The sequence below is a fragment of the Protopterus annectens genome, chromosome 10.part0 (assembly GCF_019279795.1).
Source record: "Protopterus annectens isolate FY-2018-M chromosome 10.part0, PAN1.0, whole genome shotgun sequence".
Classification (NCBI taxonomy): domain Eukaryota; kingdom Metazoa; phylum Chordata; order Ceratodontiformes; family Protopteridae; genus Protopterus; species Protopterus annectens.
The window spans coordinates 1,164,591,384-1,164,612,427 of record NC_056744.1 but is presented as its reverse complement, the minus strand read 5'-3'; the positions used below and the strand labels follow the sequence as shown (position 1 = coordinate 1,164,612,427).

Genomic DNA, 21,044 nt, shown 5'->3' with positions numbered 1-21,044 from the left:
GTTATGCAACAATTCAGAGCATATCTGGGAGTTTCCGCCCATGTTCCTGACATAACTAAAGAAGGCCTTGTGATTATCTTTAGTGTCTAGGGCAATTTTTCTTTCGAAACTGGCCTTCGATGATTTTATGAGGGATCGAAGTTTCTTGCTAATACTGATCAGAGATGCCTTACCTTTTTGGGATTTCACTCTCTCATGTAGTAGCTTCCTCCTTCTGTTGTATAGCTTATTTATGGCCGGGGTCCACCAGATCAGTCTCCTGTTTTTGGAGGAGTGAGTCTTGGTTTTATTTGGGATAGCACGATCCATGCATTCCTGCAAGTGCTCATAGAATGCATTTGTAAAGGATTCTGCGGATTGGGCTGTATTATCCTCTGGCCCAGAGGCTTTGAAGGATTCCACCTCAGGTCTTGAGAAGTGCAAAGTTGGCTTTTGAGAAATTCTTTACAGTGATTTCCTTGGCTGGGGGTGGGGACGGGATATGGATGTCCAGGGAAATTTGTTTATGGTCTGATCTTACCAATGAGAGGTTTTTACCTCTGGTGTGGAACATAGAGTCCCCATGTTGGTGATGACCAGGTCCAGTATGTTGTTCCCTCTTGTGGGAGTGGTGACCAGTTGTTCCATTGCGTTAGAGTTTATAAATTCAAGGAACAGTTGGGCGAGGGTGTTTGGGCTTGAGTAGTTTTCCCAGTCAATGTTTGGGTAGTTGAAGTCACCCAATAACATAGTGTTTGGAGAGACCTTCATATTCTCCAGTGTTATCAGGAATGCCAAGTGGGGTTCCTGTAATAGGGAGGGTGTTCTGTAGCAGGCTACAAACTGAAAGGCAGTTTTGCCCGCTGTTAGTTGCACATGGATGGTTTCCGATGCTTTGTGCAGTGCCACTAACCTGGAGGTGTAGGTATCTTTGATGAATATAGATACTCCTCCTCCTTTTGTGCTTCGGTCCGAGTTTTGGGGCCTAAACACATGGTATGAGTTATAACCTGGTAGTGCTGGGGTGCTCTCAGGAGCCTTGAACCAGGTTTCTGCTACTGCACAGACATCGATTTTCTCCATACTGAGGAGAGCCTTGAGTGTGTGCATGTTGAGGTTTAGACTTCAAGCATTGAGTAGCATTACCTTTAGTTTTTTTATCCTTGGGTTGTCTGTGGAGGTGGGTTTGTCCTTTGAGCCTTGCCTAAAAAAGGCACTATGGGGGTGGCAAGAGCCTTGGCCAGTATACAAAAGCCTAAGGGTGACAGGTGCAAGCCGTCCCTAGCGAAGCAACGTGGCTTGTCGAGCAGGTCATCCCAGGCTGACAGACAGTGGATCCCCTTTGATGCTCTAAAAAACACTTTTTTCCAGAGAGCTTCCATAATGAACTTAAGGCATGTGACTGGTCACCACTACACCATCTTCAACTTGATGAAGCGGTGACCTACTTTAATACAAAATTCCTACAAATCCTAGAATACCATGACCCCTCTCGCTCTACCCATATAAGAACCAAAATTGCACCTTGGCTCACTAAAAAAAAATCCTTCTACGTAATAAAATCTGGGCCAAATGAAGATCCTCCAAAAACCCACCAGACCACCTTTACTTTAAACAGCTAAAAAATGCCACCAAAAAAGAAATTGTGCTCGATAAAAAAAAACGTATTACCTTCACCTCCAACAAACCCACCAGGAAAAAACACAAAAGTTTTGGTCAGGCATTAACAAGCTACTTCAGCCAGGGCACTCAAACTCCTGCCCCATCAGGTATCTCCCATAACAACCCTAAGCAAATTGCTGATGGCTTTAACAACTACTTTAATGAAACCATTCAAACTGTAGCTAAAACAATACCACATGTTAGCACTAACCCATTAAACACCACAAACAGCCCAGTTCCCTCCTTTCATATACAACCCGTACCTACATCCCTTGTCTGCACCCTCCTTCAAAAACTCAAACCATGCACCCCTTCAGCTGACTATCTACCAGCCAAATACCTGCAAATAGCAGCTAAAGCCATTGCCTATCCCATTTCCATCCTTATAAATAGAACAACTACAGAAAGCACAATCCCTTCCATCTGGAAAGTCTCTCATATTATCCCGCTACATAAGGGTGGTACTTGTAATGAGATTTCTAACTTCCGCCCAATTGCCTTACTCTCTCCAATAGCCAAAATAATGGAAAAATGCATCCACCAACAACTACTTGACCACCCTCTCCATAATAACTTACTTGCCAACTGTCAGCATGGTTTCAGGCCATTTCATAGTACCACCACTGCCCCGCTATCCTTTTCTGACTGTATAAACAAACATAGTAACAAAAACTCTCTTTCTTCTGCTGTATTTATTAACCTTTCAAAAGCTTTCGACATGGTTAACCATCACCTACTTATGGCCATATTAAAAGCCCTATCCCTTGACCCACAGGCATTACTTTGGTTTAAATCCTATCTAGAAAACAGACAGCAAGCAGTACGCTGGGATAATAATCTATCTATGCACCTCCCTGTCAACATTGGAGTACCTCAGGACTCTATTTTAGGCCCTCTTCTCTTCTCAGTTTTTATTGATGATTTACATGCCAAAATTCCACAAGCCACCTGTATACAATATGCAGATGATTCTACTTTAATATGTTCAGCTAAGTCCCTAACCTCTCTCCAAACCATCACCCAAACAGTATTTAATATGGTTGAAAACTGGTTCATGCAACATTGCCTCCATCTTAACCCCAAAAAAAAAAAAAATTATTGCTTTTTGCTCCTACTCAAAAGTCTCCACAATTTCACTTCACAGTAACCTCCAACAAAGGAACTACAACACAACTCCTACGAATTACAATAGACCACAACTTTAACTATGGATGATAATATTAATACTACTATAAAATCTGCCAACAGAAAACTAGGCTCCCTTTATAGAATCAAACACTTCCTTACACCAGAAGCTAGAACTACTATTGCCCAGACCCACCTTATCTCTACCCTGTTCTATGCTTCTGCCATTTATACCAATCTATCTAAAAGCAAACTTGCAACAAGCTATAACAACATTACCAGATTTGCCACTGGTACCCCTTTCAGAACCCACCACTGTCTTAACATCAAACAACTAGGATGGTTAGAACTGTAGAACCACCTACTTTATCAACAATACACCATCACACAAAAGATCCTTTACAAACCCAAGAACACCCCAATCCTCACTAATCTGATTACCCCATATAAAAATCTGCCAACACTATGCTCAGCTAATAAGCTTCTAGTTTCCACTAATAAATCAAACAACCAGGCAGGGGACTCACTAACACAGTGGGAAAAACCTGGAACCTGCTTCCAAAGGAACTTGCATTTCTTTCTTCCACACTGTAATTCAAAAAAATACCTTAAAGAATACCTTACTACACACTGGCTATGTCCCTGCTCTAACCCGGACTAATATCGAAATCCCCATCTCACTCTCCCTAGACTTTTCTGCTCTGTTGTTCTATTACGTTTACCTGCGTTAGCCAGTAACCTTACCTCTAAACTAGTATTAGACAAGATTTCCTTCTTATTACTTTTTCTTACTCTAAATATGCTATCATACACTGTACTAGATATAAATTATGTCTGTACATGTGTAAAAAAAAAAAAAAAATTGAACTTTATATTTCTGTTTGTTATTTGCATGTAATATATGATATGTCACTGCCTATGCTTGGAGCTTTTCTCTCCGGGCCACTAGTGAAAATAGACATATATCCAGTTAGACTAGCCCAGTCAAACAAATGTAAAATAAAAATAAATTATATATATATATATATATATATATATATATATATATATATATATACACACACACACACACACACACACACACACACACACGTGTGTGTGTGTGTATATATATATATACATGTGTGTGTGTGTGTGTGTGTGTGTGTGTGTGTGTATATATATATATATATATATATATATATATACATACACACACACATATATATATATATATATATATATATATATACACATACACATACACACACACATATATATATATATATGTGTGTGTGTGTGTGTATCAATGTATATAAACATAATATATATATGTATGTGTGTATGTATATGTGTGTATATATACACACACATGTACATATATATCTATATATATATATATATATATATATATATATATATATATATATATATACACACACACACACACACACACACACACACACACACACACACAGTTGTGTCTTTCGGCTTTTCATGGTTAGGGATCGCCACAGCGCAACTCCGGTCCGCTAATGATTGGCAGTAGATTTTTTTACGTGTCGAGTTGCTGGCCCTGACGCACAACCTTCAACGAAGGTACACCAATTCACGCATTTCTCCACACAGAAGACGCTCTAGCTGAGAATCGAACAGGACAATGTCTTACTGTGAGGTGACAACGCTACCGCAGCACCACCACTGCAGTTATATCAAGAACCTCCACGGCAATGCACAGATTTGCTGTGAGTTACTGCACAATGGTACATGCTATACTGAGCCAACAGATATTGCCAACATACTGGCCGACAGATTCAGTGGCAACTTTACCCCCCCCCCCCAAAAGACCAATCACAATACTGGAAGAATGCCAGGCAGCCAGCATTACTGCAGCACAGGTTAAAACTGCATTGTCCAAGGCCAAGAATACAGCTTCCATAGGACCCGATAATATTCCTGGCTGTGTTCTACATGAACTTTAAAGCGAACTTGCACCACATCTGTGTGCCCTGTTCAGTCACACCCTCACCTCAGGCTTTGTCCCTACCGAATGGTGCACTGCTACAGTCATCCCTCTCCATAAAGGGGGAGCGACTACAGACCCTGTGAATTATTGCCCCATTAGCCTGACGAGTCTGATATATAAGCTATGGAGCGCATCATCATGGACCTGATTAACAAAGACATAGGAAATCTCCAAACTCTGGATCCCATGCAGTTTGGCTTTGTGAAAGGGAGATCATGCCTGCTCAACCTAGTTGACTTCTATGAGTCAGTCACCAGAGCTGTGGATGAAGGTAAGGTAGTGCATACAGCCTACCTTGATCTGGCCAAGGCCTTTGATACCATTCCTCACTCAGGAATTATTGGTAAGCTCACCAAACTAGGCATCAACCCCTATATCACTAGGTGGGTTGCAAATTGGCTCACAGATGGAACACACAGTGTGAAAGTAGCAAACTCCAAGGCAGACTGCTGACCAGTCATGAGTGGAGTCTCACAGGGATCGGTCCTGGGTTCTCTCCTGTATGGCATCTTCTCAGAAGTTCAGGCCAACACAAAGGGACTCTGGCTGACCAAGTTCGCAGTGACTGGAAGCTGGGAGCCATTATTAACTCCCCAAGTGATGCAGACATCCTACAGAACGGCCTCACTGAAACCAATGACTGGTGTCGAAACCATGGCCTTAAGCTTAATGCCAAAATATGCGTCATCATCCCCTTTGGTAAAAACTCAGTTCCCACTAATTACCACATCGATGGGAGCCCACTGAACACTGAAAGCATTATAAGTGATCTGGGGTGCAGGTTGATGGCAACCACTCCTTTGACCACCACATTGACAATGTGGTCAGAAAGTCCTTCTATGTGGCACATCTCATTACCAAGGGTTTTGCATCCAGGAAGAAATGTCATCCTCTCTTTCTACTCTTCCCTCATTAGGCCAATCATAGAGTCTAATGCCCTATGTAGCATGTACCTCACTAGACACCTGCAACAGCTGGAGAGGCCACAGAAGTACCTCACGAAGATGATACTAGGCATTAAACACATGTCCTACATGGACAGGCTCAAAAGACTCCAGCTATTCTCTGTCTCATATCGCCTACTTAGAAGCGATCTCTGCTTGACTTACAACGCCATGTCTGACCCAGCTCTGTTAGAAATGCTGCATCTAAAGAAATCCCAATCCCTCCGCACCGTACGGTCCAGAGACCTCAGCCTCATTACCACAATCAACAGAACATGCTGGAGGGACGGTTTACCCAGAGACTGCTCATGCTCTGGAATTGACTTCCCATACATGTCAAGCAGATCACCTCTCTGTCCCTCTTCAAGTGAAATCTTGATGAGTGGATGGGTAATAGAAAGTTCACCCTGGGGATCACTCCAGTGGCTCTACTTGATAGAGGCACTGGGAACTAACGTTGGGCGGCATGATGCCAGGGCACTTCTTTGGGCTAGGCTTGTAAAGGCTCCAGGGCCATTAGCCTAGTACACACCTATGAACCTAAGTAATTTGCTCCTACCCTTTTCTAAAGATCTTAATTCCAGTTGTTTTATTTCAGTTACTATAGTTACTACTTCTAGTACATTTGGTTTAGACTTTTTCTAGTAATTACTTTTTTTTGGCAGCCACCATAATTAGAGACTCAGCAAGGCTTTCCTATATCTAAGCAATTCCATTTCTGTATCCCTAGTTACACAAATTGGCTCATCCAGTATCTCTGATAGAGTAGTTTGCAAGAGCATCTTTAAAGTCTGCCATCTCATTAAACTCCAAGAAAATATGTTCCCAATTACCTCTTTCTTCCCCGTCAGAAGGGGGCATGTTTAAGCTTAACTGCTGTGTCAGAGATGTGCAGTACATTTAAATAAGACTAAAGCCAAGGTGAGATGTTCATCAGATCTTCTTCTGGGTCTATTGATGGCACTGGCACAGATCATCAGCTCTTGAGAGAGAAATGTTTATTTTCCTTAACTAGACAGATCCAGTACCTGCTGTATTGTGTAGTGTTTCCTTGTTTTGTTTAAAAATGACATGACTGCATTTTAAGATGGTGGTAACTGCTGCCATGATATTCATAACTTATTGCAGTCTTTCAGGTATACCTTATAGTAGCCATTTGAGTTTTGTTGAAATCTAGTTGTGCCAATAGTAGTTGTAAGTATGTTTTACTGTAGTCAAGAGTAGCATCCTCTTATTTTAATAACAAGTTTTGTCTTACTTGTAGGGTTGCCTGCAGGTATCCTGTCGGATGTATTACCTCATCTGAACATTTACTATTTGGAGAGAATTGAGGAAGTTGCTGCAAAGAAAGGTGGGACTTTGTTTAATTTTCACTTGGAATAAGAACTTGAAGAATATTTTTATGTATGTTTTAGTTTATCTTTATGCATCTGCTATGTAACTGTTGAGTTATTTTAGCTGTAATTTAGTTGATGCTCTTTGCTTTTCTGAATTATGTATATAACACTTAGAGTGTACCATGTTGGCATATCTCTAGGTTTGTGCTATAAAATGCCTTTGGCCAACTGCAACAACATCCTGCTGACATAAAAAAAAATACTGCCCATTCAACAGCCATCTTTGTAATTCTGAAATCTACCCAACTGTTAATAATGTATTCATGCAGCATTCCTCTCAGAAGAGCAGAATACACTTGTGTAGGGTGCTTGCTGTGATCTTTGAAATCACTTGAGTAAATCTTTTCTTCCTTTTCTCTGTTGGTGCTTTATATGTTTACTGTAACAGTTAAACTATGGCAGTTTTCCACATTATACTTTTTTTGTAATGTAACTCAATATTCTTACATTGATGCATATCGTAACATGTGGAATATCAGCATGTCTGTTGCTGAAATGTGCTGTAGACTTCTAGAAGTAATGGTTTGTTTAGAGTCTTATGCATAGCATGTAACAATTGCTAATAAGCAATGAAATTTTCTTGCCATCAGCACAATTTGCTTCAGAGATGCAGGCACGAAGAACCAAAGAGAGCGAAGCACAATGCAATTTGTGTATGGTGTGTGTGTGTACATTTTTTACACACGTGTACGTGCACGTACATATGTAAAATCTGTATGTTTATATCTATCTGTAAACACACATATATTTGTGTGCGTGTGTGTGTGTGTATACACACACACACACACACACACACGTGTTTGTAGGTGTATGTGTAGAAGTGTAGTACGTGTGTGTGTGTGTGTGTGTGTGTGTGTGTGTGTGTGTGTGTGTATGTATGTACGCACATATATATATATATATATATATATATATATATATATATATATATATATATAGTGTGTGTGTATGTAAGTGTATGTTTTGGTATTGGACCACCTACATCATTAAATAATTGCCTACAGTACTGTTGAAAAAATGTGATAAATCAAAATGATGTGATGCATTTTTTACATAGACCTTTCCCCAAAGACATGATGGTAGGGTAAACTGTTTACACAACTGTATTTTATGTCACGTTATGATTCTGAACCCCTTAACCCTGTTAAAAAATAGAATCCCTTGAAACTAGACAAACCTTCAACTAGCACTCAAACCTTTCATTTTATAGCCCAGCACTTGCTTAAAACTCATAGCAAACACTAAATACCCCTAACGCTAGCCCCCCTTATACTGCCCAGAAGGACAAGGCTCTCTATTTTTCCCCACCAGTCAATCAGAAAAACAGCTCACTCTACCTATTCAGGCATGTCCAAAGGGCAGTTTTCAGTGTACTCTCCAGTCCAACTGGTGAATCTGGGCATTTTGAGGCAATGTTACAACTGCCTCATGTACACAGACCACCCTCTCCTCCTACCACCAAACACTAATATATGCGAGAGATGCAATTATAGAGCCAGACTGGAGGCAAAGCTCTCTCAACCACAGACTGTAACTGACTGTCAAGAGGAGAAGGGTAATACTTGTAACACACCACCAGTCTCACAAAAACCTAACAAACCAACACAGGCAAAAAACACATAAATACACGAAAACATACTTCGAGGTTCTAAATAAAAGTCTGCAAAAGCAACAGAGACCTCCAAAGCAGACATCCAAGCAACCTCCACAACCCATCACCAACCATGAAACACATACTTCACATAATCAATGTGCCACGCAATCACAGCCCTTAAGGCAAAATAACATACCCAGAAGTCAGCTAGAACTGATCAGTAATGGCAACAGTACTGTTCAAGTAAAGCCAAATCTCGGACGAGTGAAAAAACGTTTATTCAATAACACATTAACAAAATGTTTAGTGCTTTCATCCACTAAACAGTGGACTTCATCAGAACACAGAATACACTAACTCAATAAGTATTTAAAACCTTTTTGGCACCAATGTAGCGCTCCATTAATTCATTTAAAGTGACAAATGCTCACAATTCATTCATTCAGTATTTCCTGTGACTATAACAGAATTTCATAACTGTCTGATTTAAAAAAAAAAACTTAAGTTAGAAAACTAGATCACTTCTATATATAAAGATTACATATAAGATATATAAAATATGAGATATAAAATATAAAATATACAATTAAAAAAAAGAGTAATAATTAAGAGAGAAGCTGAATTAGAATATATAAAAATAAATTAATTTAATATAATAAATGAAGGCTTTCCCATATAAAATGCAATCCCCCATAACACTACATTTCATTGTTCATATAAAGGCTTATAAAACTAATGTAACCATAAAAAACTCTTATATAATTGCAAAACCTACTAAACAAAACCTTTTAAGTAAGTGCAATTATATCTAGACCAAATGTTAACCTATAAAACATGTCACACTGGTCTCAGAAATTCCAGAAATATCTTGTAAGTGGATCCTACTAGCTCTGTCTATTTGTACTGCATATTGTTCACAAAGTAGTTCACAAAAATGGTATGATTATATTGTATTAATTAAAATTACTTTAATTGCAATATAGGTTTAATTGATATATGATCATTAAGTCCTGGCTCCCTGGTTGCATCAGTCAAAATTTGCCATACTGTCTCCCTTTTACCCAAAAGAGCCTTGCTATTGCCACCACGTGGTCCACTGGTGACTTGATCAATTATCACAAACTTAAATACATGTACGTCACCATGTAGTTCTGTGTGCCTGTAAAGTGCGTTGTTCTTGTCCTTAGATCTGATACTATATAGGTGATTGTATATACGTTTCTTAAAAAATCATTCAGTTTTACCTATATAGTATGCATTACAAGACATACATTTTATTATATTAAATTAATGTTTTTATATATTTTAAATCAGCTTCTCTCTTAATTATTACTCTTTCTTAATTGTATATTTTATACTTTACATTTTATATCTCATTTTTTTTATATTTTATATACTTTATATATCTTATATGTAATCTTTATATATAGAAGTGGTCTAGTTTTCTAACTTTCAGACAGTTATGAAATTCTGTTATAGTCACAGGAAATATTGAATGAATGAATTATGAGCATTTGTCACTTTAACTGAATTAATGGAGCGCTAAATTGGCACCAAAAAAGTTTTAAATACTTATTGAGTTAGTGCATTCTGTGTTCTGATGAAGTCCACTGTTTAGTGGATGAAAGCGCTAATCGTTTTGTTAATGTGTTATTGAATAAACATTTTTTCACTCGTTTGAGCTTTGGCTTTACTTGAACAGTACTGTTGCCATTATGGATCAGTTCTAGCTGATTTTTGAGTATTTTACGTTGTTGGTTTACAAAGTAACATACCCAGCACACTAGTGATAAGACACTCTATAATCAGGCACACTGATGTCCCACTAACTAGGCTGGACAAGGAGAAGGTTACAGTTAGATGCCTGTCGGGCGCCAGGATTCGCCACATAACACAAGCACTCAGGTCACTCCAGAACAAATACAAATACGACTCTGTCTTTGTAAATGTTGGTGTGAATGACCTGAGACGTACCTCCCTGGACTACATGAAAAGAGACATGGAAGAGCTCTTGATCATGTAGCCCAGGCAGGTATGACCCTGACCCTGAGTAGCACCCTGCCTTCACTAAGAATGATGCCACAGTGTAAAGAAAAAATTATCAACTTCAACAATTGGCTAAGTTTCTGGTGTCATTCAAAGAGGATCCAGTATCTATCTGACTGGGATGACATGCTCGACAAGCCACGTTGCTTTGCAAGAGATGGCTTGCACCGGTCACCCATAGGCTTTCGAATACTGGCAAAGGCTCTTGCCGCCCCAATAGTGCCTTTTTTTAGGCAAGGCTCAAAAGACAAACCCACCACCGTAAATAGCACAAGTAACCAAAAACTGAGGGTAATGTTACTCAACGCCAGAAGTCTAAACCTCAAAATGCACGCACTCGAGGCATTCCTAAGTATGGAGAACAGCGATATCTGTGCAGTAACAAAAACCTGGTTTAAGGTTCCAGAGAGCACCTCAGCACTACCAGCCTATAACTCATACCATACCTTTCAGCCACAGAACCTGGACCGAAACATAAAAGGCAGGGGTATATTCATATTCATCAAGGATGCTCACACACCTCCAGGTTAGTGGCGCAGCACGATGCATCAGAGATCATCCAAGTGCAACCAACTAACAACGGGCAAAACTGCATTCCAAATTGTAGCTTGCTACAGATCACCCACCATGACCCAGGACCCCCATTCCGCATGTCTGGAGACACTGGGAAATATGAAAGTCCTACCAAACACCCTAATACTGGGTGATTTCAAGTACCTAAACATTAACTGGGAGAAGTACTCAAGTACTAACTCCCTTGCCCAACGCTTCCTAGAATTTATAAACTTGAACGCCCTGGATCAACTGGTCAACACCCCCACCAGAGGGAACAACATATTGGATCTGGTCATCACCAATATGGGCGACCGATGTTCCACACCTGATGTCAACCCCTCGCTGGTTAGATCAGACCATAGACTAATCACTCTGGATATCCACATTCATCCCCCAACCTCAATCAAGGAAACCACCATGAAAAACTTTTCAAAAGCAAACTTCATGTTGCTTAAGACAGAGGTGGAAAGGTTTACAGCCCCCACGCCAATAGACAATGCTGTCCAAGCTGCTGAAACCTATACAAAGCACTCTATGATCATTTGCAGGAATGCATGGATCGTGCTATCCCAAGTGAAACCGAGACTCAGTCCTCCAAGAAAAGGAAACCAGTCTGGTGGACTCCTGCCATAAACAGGCTCTACAACAGAAGGAGGAAACTAGTACAGATAAGAGCAAAATCCCTAGAAGGAAAGACATCCCTGATCAGTATCAGCAAGAAACTATGATCCTTCATTAAATCATCCAGGGCTAGCTTCGAAAGAAAAATTGCCAAGGACTCCAAAGATAACCACAAAACATTCTTTAGCTATGTCAAGAACCTAAGTGGAAACTCTCAGATCTGCTCTGCGTTGGTACAGAATGGCACAAAATACACTGAACCGACTGATATTGCCAACATTTTGACAAACCGGTTCAGTGCAAACTTCACACCCCTCTCACCCCTAATGGGCCTACAACCATATTAGCAGAATGTAAGGCCCCAGAAATCACCAACACAGGTTAAAACAGCCCTATCCAAAGCCAAAAACACAGCCTCAATGGGACCGGACGGTGTCCCAGGCTGTGTCTTACAAGAGCTCCAAAATGAACTAACCCCTCACCTAAACATACTGTTAAAACTCAACCTCTCTACAGGCTATGTACCCACAGAGTGGCGCACAGCAACTGTTATCCCACTCCACAAAGGTGATGCCACAACGGACCCCGGGAACTATAGCCCTATAAGCCTGACTAGTCTGGTCTGCAAGGCTATGGAGCGCATAATCATGGAACTCATTAACAGAGACATTGGGAACCTCCAAACTTTGGACCCCACCCAGTTTGGCTTTAAGGGCAAATCATGCCTCCTAAACCTGGTGGACTTCTGTGAGACAGTTACCAAGGAATTAGATGAGGGTAAGGAGGTCCACACAGCCTACCTAGACCTCGCAAAGGCTTTTGACACCATTCCCCATTCTGGTATTATAGACAAACTCACCAACCTGAACATTAACCCCTACGTCACGAGATGGGTTGCAAATTGGCTCACGGACAGAACCCACATGATGAGAGTTGCGGACTCTAGGTCTGACTCTAAACTGGATACAAGTGGCGTCCCCCAGGGCTCAGTCCTAGTACCCCCTCCTGTTCGGTATGTACTTCTCAGAGGTACAGGCAAGCACAGGAGGACTTTGGCTGACCAAGTTCGCAGACGACTGCAAACTAGGGGCCATAATTGATTCTCCAGCTGATACAGACACCCTCCAGAAGGGTCTCACTGAGACAGATATGTGTTGTCAAAATCATGGCCTCAAGCTGAATGCCAAAAAGTGCATAGTCATCCCCTTTGGAAAAAACAAAGTAGCCGCGAACTACCACATAGGTGGTAGTCCCCTAAATACAGAAAAAGTAATAAGGAATCTGGGGACCCAAGTAGATAGCAATCTCTCCTTTGATAATCATATTGCCAAGGTGGTTAGAAAATCCTTCTATGTGGTCCACCTAATCTCAAACGGATTCGCATCCAGAACAAAGGAGGTTATTGTGCCTCTCTACTCATCAGTTATTAGACCCATTATAGAATACAATGCCCCATTTAGGATGTACCTTACAAGACAACCTGTAACAGGTGGAAAGACCACAAAAGTACCTAACCAAGAGGATTACTGGCCTCAAACAGATGACCTATGCACCCCCACTAAAGAAACTCCAGCTGTACTCAGTTGCATACCGCTTACTCAGAGATGATCTCTGCTTGACATACAAGGCCATGTCCAACCCAGAATTGATGGATATGCTCCACCTAAAAAAAAAAAAAAAAATCCTTGAGAGCCACACGCTCTAGGGATATAAACCTTACCACAACGATAAATAGGAATTGCTGGAGGGATAGATTCCTGACCCAGAAACTTCCCATGCTTTGGAACAAGATTCCAATATATATCAGGCAGAGCCCCTCACTAGCACTCTTCAAGAGAAACCTTGATGGGTGGATGGGAAACAGAAAATTTACCCCGGGGATCACTGGAGTGGCTCTGCTGGACAGAGACACAGGGAACTAATGGCTCTGCTGGTCAGAGGCACAGGGAACTAATCTAAGGGGGTGGCAAAAGCCAGCACACTCTGGCTAGGCTTATAAATGCCCTTGAGCAGATAGCCTAGTACTTAGCTATGAACCTATGAATAAGTGAATGAATGAAGAGGAATCTGCTGATGTTCTTCATGTTTCACTGTTGCAGTCATTACATTTGGGTAATCTGCTGGCAGGTTGCCCTCTCTTGGCCTGAATTCCAAAGTCTTGGGTCCTGCGTTGGTTGCTGTCTCCTCTTCCATGACATCAGGTTGTCAGGGGTATAAAACAAGCAGCCAACGCCATTTTCTTTAGTCTTTCTTGCTGCGCTGTGCCTGAAGCAGAAGCATTTCGCAAGTGCCGGTTGGCCGACTCCTGAAATATTCGAGTTTGAGTTTCAGAACCGAAGTCTTCACTAAAGCTAAGTACCCCGTTGGGGAGACTTTTTTCTTGCTCCATACCGATGTCAGAAAAAGTTAATAATTGTATTACCTGTGGGAAGCAAATACCTCATAAGGATTTCCATTTATACTGTATCCCATGCCTAGGCCCTGATAACAACGTGCCTGGCTGTCAGTTTTGTGCTAGATTTAACCAGCGCACTATTAAGCGCCGGTATATTTTTGCCTCAAAGTATTTTGGCAACAGATTTAACTACCCAGAAATATCATCGGATAGCAATCTGACTACCGGAGTACATAAAAAGCGCAAAGAAAAGGACAGAGAGAGAGAGACAGTTGAGGTCCAAAACTGAGGACGAAGCTTCTCCTAAGCCAGTCGCCGGTTCGCCGGTACTCAATGAGGTGCTTTCACAGCCCCTGATGCCCGCTACTTTCGAGTCGCAGGCCCCTACTGATTCCCATGTGGAGTCTGGCATGCCGCAAGATAGTCAAAGTATTGGACCCACGGATGTATCTCCCTCGGATGGGTCCGGAGCCGCTGAGCAGGCACCGGCTTCTGAGGGTGTATTCAGGCCTCAACATTTTTACATCAAACCGACGACTGCTGCAAAACCAAAGACAAAAGCCACTTCTAAACCTAAAAAAACGACGCATGAGCCACGTGCACAGGCCTCTATGCCTAAAAAACAGATGATCAAAATGGCTGAAGACCTTATTACCTTGATCAGGGGTTCCCATCCCCCTCCAGATAAGAGGCCTAGGCAAGACACTGATTATGAATCTTCAGATCAGGTTTCTATGTCTTCTGATTCCTCTTCTGATCAGGAATTATCTTTACCTCCTTATGAGGATTCTGATGCAGAGGAGTATATATACCATCTGCATCACTTCCTGAGGATTATTAATTTGGGGAAACCTTGCATACTTTGAGGGAGCATTTTCACTGGGAGAGTCAAGATTTCTCAGAATCAAAAAAGAGGCTCCGGGATTTACTTCTTCTCCCTCAGCACAGGCCTTTAGCCATACCCCCTGTTTTAGACATTGTGCATGATGTGTTTTCGGAGTCAAGTTTGACCCCTGATTCCTTACCTCCGGCTCCCAGCAAGCCTGACAGATATTACAGGGTCCCTGACTCACACAATTTTTTATTTAGAAACCCTGCTGCTGATCCTGAAACTATTTCACAGGGTCCAAAGGGAGTTAAGGCCTCAACAGCAAAAAATCCTACCCCCTCTGACAGATATTCAAGGGCACTGGATAGATGGGGAAAAAAGGTTTATACATCTGCAACCTTGGCAGTTAGGGCCTTAAACTGCCAGTTTCATATGCTCAGGTATCAACAACATGTTATGGGATTGCTGAAACAGAAAATGATGTTGATTTCTGAATGTGCAGAAAATAATGAATTGCAGGATTTATTGCATGCAGCTGAACAGGTTGGAAAGCATACTTTGCAATGTGGGTTTGATTCCTTAGAGGCCTCCTGCAAAGCCGCAGTTACTGGATCTGTGATTAGGAGGCATGCCTGGTTAAAGGAATAAAATGTGCCTGATCATGTTAAAGCTAAATTACTAGATGCACCTTTACAGCATGATAATCTGTTTGATACTAAGGCAGAAGACGCTTTAAAGAAAATGGAAGACAAAACTAAGTCTATGCAAACTGTAAAAGACTTCTTACAAGTGCAGCCACCAAGATTCGGTAGACACTGGCCGACAAATTGGCCCTTTCCTGTGTCAGACAGAGCTCAAAGGGGCAAACCAGATGCCCCAAGGGTTCCAGATACCAGGCACAAGATTCATGCAAGTCAAAGCAATGGGGTGCTTCTACCTCCAAAGCTGGAGGAGATAAAGCGCAAACCTACAGAAAACAGTCCCAATGACTTCCTTCTGCCTTCACCAAGCACTTATCTTTTGGCAACACCCCTAGGGGGAAAATTAGCACTTTTTGCTCAAAATTGGCAGTTAATAACCCAGGACAGGTGGGTACTAAACATAGTATCACAGGGATAAAGATTCCATTTCCATACTCTGCCAATGGCCAACGGTTGGCCAGATCTGCCAAAAAATTAATGGGCAGAGGCACAGAAACAGGTTACATCCCTCATGGATATGGGGGCCATTCAGCCAGTACCAGAGCAGGAAAAAGGACAAGGTTTTTACTCAGGACTGTTCTTGGTACCCAGAAAGGACAAGGCCTGGCGATCAATACTGGATTTATCAATTTTGAACACATACCTGGACATTCCAAAATTCAAAATGCTGACTTTGCAGCAGCTGGTGACATTAGATCTAAAAGAGGCATACCTGCATGTCCCAGTAAGGCAATCATGCAGAAGATACCTCAGATTCAAGGCTGGCTTAATGCATTACCAATTCTTTGCACTGACCTTTGGCCTATCTACTGCACCCAGGGTCTTTAGAAAGTGCCTGGCACCAGTGATTGCATTTTGCAGACAAAGAAGTATACAAATATATCCTTACTTGGACGACTGTCTCATTCAAGCAGAGAACAAGGACATTCTTCTTCACCACCTGGCATTTGTGAAAAGGCTTCTAACATGCCTAGGGTACACAATAAATTAAAAGAAATCACAACTGGTACCCTCTCAAAAGATAATATTCCTGGGTGCAAGCTTGATTACAACTGCCCAGATGGCTTACCTCACGCCAGACAAGTAAAGGCAACTGACTACCTACTTCAAACTGATGGCAACAGAATCGCAGTTATCTGCAAGACAAATTCTGCAGGCTTTGGGCTTTGTGGCATCCTGCATCCTACTGATTCCATATGCAAGACTGCATATGAGGAAACTTCAATGGTACCTAAAAAGTTTATGGAGTCAACATTGTCACTGTCTGGAAACAATGATTCCTCTCATCCCCTCCCTACAACAGGAGTTTCTATGGTGGGCAAAGGCATGTCACCAAAACATGGGACGACCCTTCACTCTACCCCCTGCCTGACAAACCTTAACAACAGACGCATCAAATTATGCATGGGGGGCTCAAATGGCGGGAAGATGCATTCATGGCATATGGACCCCAAAATAAATGCATCTACATATCAACCAGAAAGAGATGCTAGCTGTTCAAAATGCCCTAACAGCCTTCAAGGACTTATTTCATCCAGGACAACTACTGATAAAGATGGACAACACTACGGTCATGTGGTACATAAACAAGCAGGGGGGGGCACTCACTCATACCCCCTTTGCAGATTAGCCATGGCACTGTGGGACACAGCTTTGACTTACCAAATACATCTTCAAGCTCAATTCCTGCCAGGAAAACAAAATACTTTGGCAGATGACTTAAGCAGAAACCTTATGGATCCTCACGAATGGAAACTAGATCCACAAGTCTTCAGCATGATAAAGATATGGGGGAGCCCAGACATAGATCTATTTGCCTCTCCTCAAAGTTACCAATTAAAAAGATTCTGCACAAGGACTTATCACAGACAAGCATGGAAAGTGGACGCCCTATCCTTCAGGTGAAAAAACCTATCAGTTTATGCCTTTCCTCCTCTGCCTGTTCTTCCCAAGGTCCTCCTAAAAGTCAGACAAGAGAAACCAAAGATGATACTAATTGCCCCAGACTGGCCCCGCCAATACTGGTACCTAGTCCTAAGGAACTTGTCTCAATACCCAGCTTGGACCTAACCTCAAAGACCTCAACTATTGTCCCAGCAAAACAATCAAATCCTGCGCAATCAACTCCAGACACTGAACCTGGCAGAATGGCTGATCATATAGTTATACAAACAACACCTCTCAGTAAAGCTGCGATGGATGTCATTTTGGAAGCCAGAAGGCCTACTACTAGAAAATCTTTTGCTGATAAATGGAAGATATTCTGTGCTTGGAATCGAGCACAAGGAACGGATACAGCAGAACCAAATATTCCTCAGCTATTACAGTACTTGACTGAGATGCTTGACAAAGGCCTATCTTTCTCCTCGATTAAAATCCATGCCTCTGCCATTTTGGCTCATTACAATACAGAGCCACCAATCTTTTCTCATCCCTTACTAAAGCAGTATCTTAGAGGAGCCAAAAATTTAAGGCCTCCTAGAAGATCACCAATACCTGCATGGGACCTCAACTATGTGTTGGAAAAGCTCACCCTGCCTCCATTTGAACCAGCGGCTTCTGCTGATATAAAGTTCTTATCATGGAAAACAGCTCTGCTACTAGCAATTACTTCAGCAAGGAGAGTCTCAGAGCTACAGGCCCTCATGGCTGTGGAGCCTTTTATCATATTTTACCTAGACAAGGTGTCTCTGAGGACAAATCCAACATTTATGCCTAAGGTGGTTTCCAGTGTGGCTCTTAACCAAACTATTCATCTTGCCAACCTTTTATCCAAATCCACAGAACAAGGGGTAGAGAATTCTGCATTCCTTGGACGTACACATACAGCTAAGATTTTACTTGAGCAGGACTAAAGCTCTAAGAAAAACTGAGCAATTGCTAGTGACATATGCTGCAGGGTCAGAAGGAAAGGCTATTTCAAAGCAGACTATTTCAAAGTGGATAAGCCACTGTATTCATTTCTGCTACTTACACCATGGTAAACCTGTGCCCAAGGGCATTAGGTGTCATTACACCAGAGCTGCAGCTACTTCAGCAGCCTTTCTCAGAAGAGTACCAACCAAAGACATTCTAGAGGCTGCTACTTGGAGTTCTGTTCTCACCTTTACAAAGCATTATCATTTGCCTCTCTACTCTAAGTCCAGGGCAGGCTTTGCCACTGCAGTTCTGCAGGGCCTTATAGCTGCACCTAATGCTGTTTAGCTCCAGCCTCCCAACCATAGCTTTGGGATTCTACCCAAATGTAATGACTGCAACAGTGAAACACAAAGAACATAGTACAGTAGTGTACACTTACCATAAATGTAGATGTTCGAGTGTATTCACTGTTGCAGTCCAGGTTACCTGCCCGCCATTCCCCCCTTTCATTCTGGAGTTTCTTTCCGTCTCTGTCTTCTACAACCTATGTGGTGTATTTGCTTGTAGATGAAGGTAAAGTTTATATTGATGCATGTGTATATAGTTTTTATACATAGATATTTTTGCTACCTTTTTGGGGGGCACCTGACATCTGGGGCAAGAAAAACTAAAGAAATTGGCGTTGGCTGCTTGTTTTATACCCCTGACGACCTGACGTCATGGAAGGGGAGACAGCAACCGATGCAGGACACAAGACTTTGGAATTCAGGCCGACTGAGGGCAACCTGCCAGCAGATTACCCAAATGTAATGACTGCAACAGTGAATACACTCGAACACCTACATTTATGGTAAGTGTACACAACTGTACTTTTTAGACTGAGCTACTTTTTCTTTTTCTCTTCAGTCTAATGAAGAAGTTCTGATGACGTCTGCATGTTTAGCAGATGAAAGCGCTTAACGTGATTATTTCAACGTTTTGGAAGTGTTTTATTAAAGATTTTATACAGTCCGAGCCGGTGTCTTATCGCTGCCTAATTCAACATAGCTGACAGTTGTTACCGTCTGTGTTACCGTCTGTGTTATCTTTATTTCTAATATGATTCATTGATGGTCATGATTTTTTTTAATTAAGTACATCTTCTAAGAGTTTAGCATTTGGATATAGATAAGGGACCATGGTTTTGTACTTTAGTGAAGATGGGATGTGTTCACAGAATAACAAGTGACTTTTAACAGCTCTGTTCAGAATATGAGCCTAGTTTCATAGGGTGTTCAAGTGACACTTACTAAATTTACATCACAGGTTCAGAAAACAAATGCCAGTCTGTAGCATGGTGGGGTAGTAACAAACTGTGCATAGGTTAATGCATCAGCTTGTCATACTGCTTGTTCAAATATTTCATTAATTATATCACAACCTGGAAGAGCTGCAAAGGATGCATGAAATCATTTTTTGTGAAGTAAGTGTTTATTTCTCTAAAAGGTTCATGCAGTTCAGGTTGGCAACATATGATGCTTACTCTTAAACTGTAAACCTTTGCATTTTTAGAGATTGCATGGCATGGCATTTTGACACAAAAAAGAAGAGAACAGCAGTGCTTGTGCTTCTGAACTGTAGGAAAATATACCTTAAAAACACTTTACATGACTGTCACATTCTGAATAAGTGCAGTTGTATATGTTAATAACAAAAAAAAGTTGCGTTGTGACTTACTACATGAATTCTCATCTTCTAGGTCTTTCAACACAACCTGTCTGGTACAGAATTTGGAAAGATGTAATAAACTCCAAACATCCAAGATTTGAGGTCAGTATGCATTCCAAAAAGATGTTTCCGCTCACCATGTCCACTACATATTCTGGTCTATTAATCAATACACTCCAGTAGTTAGATGGCAAGGAAGGGATGGCAAGGAAGTGGCACCCCCTCCCCATAATGACCCCAAATTTGAGGAGATGTTCCAGTTAATGTAACAATGAGTAAAGTGTCCCACAGAATTCATAATTGTCTCATAAAGAAGGCTGCAAAATGCATGCAAGATTTCCTTGCAAAACTTTGGATGATCACCCCTCCCATTTGACATATTTCAGGATGCCACCAGCATTGTATGAGATTACTCTCACGCCGTAACTTCTGATACTTAGAAGGTGGACAGGCTCTTCCAACCTCCTGCATGCTAGCACCTCCTGAAACCTGATGAAATGGTGTCAGTGGTATCTGTACAAAAGTCTCTGACTGCTCTGAGTCCAGCTGCCCATCCCTCTGGCTAAGAGTCTCTAGCATAAAACAGGTTTGGAAAGTGTGTTTGTGTTTCCTACATTTTGTTTAT

General features: G+C 41.5%; 1 protein-coding gene across 2 annotated transcripts in view; it reads left to right on the top strand.

Annotated features, from left to right (window-relative positions):
• LRRC41 (leucine rich repeat containing 41) overlaps positions 1-21,044 on the top strand; it is a 600,929-nt gene that overhangs the window by 108,437 nt on the left and 471,448 nt on the right. For both annotated transcript variants that reach the window (XM_044085906.1, XM_044085905.1), the window contains 2 exons: positions 6,980-7,066; positions 20,451-20,521. In XM_044085906.1, coding sequence (XP_043941841.1) covers positions 6,980-7,066; positions 20,451-20,521 — 158 coding nt within the window. The remainder of the gene's footprint in view (positions 1-6,979; positions 7,067-20,450; positions 20,522-21,044) is intronic.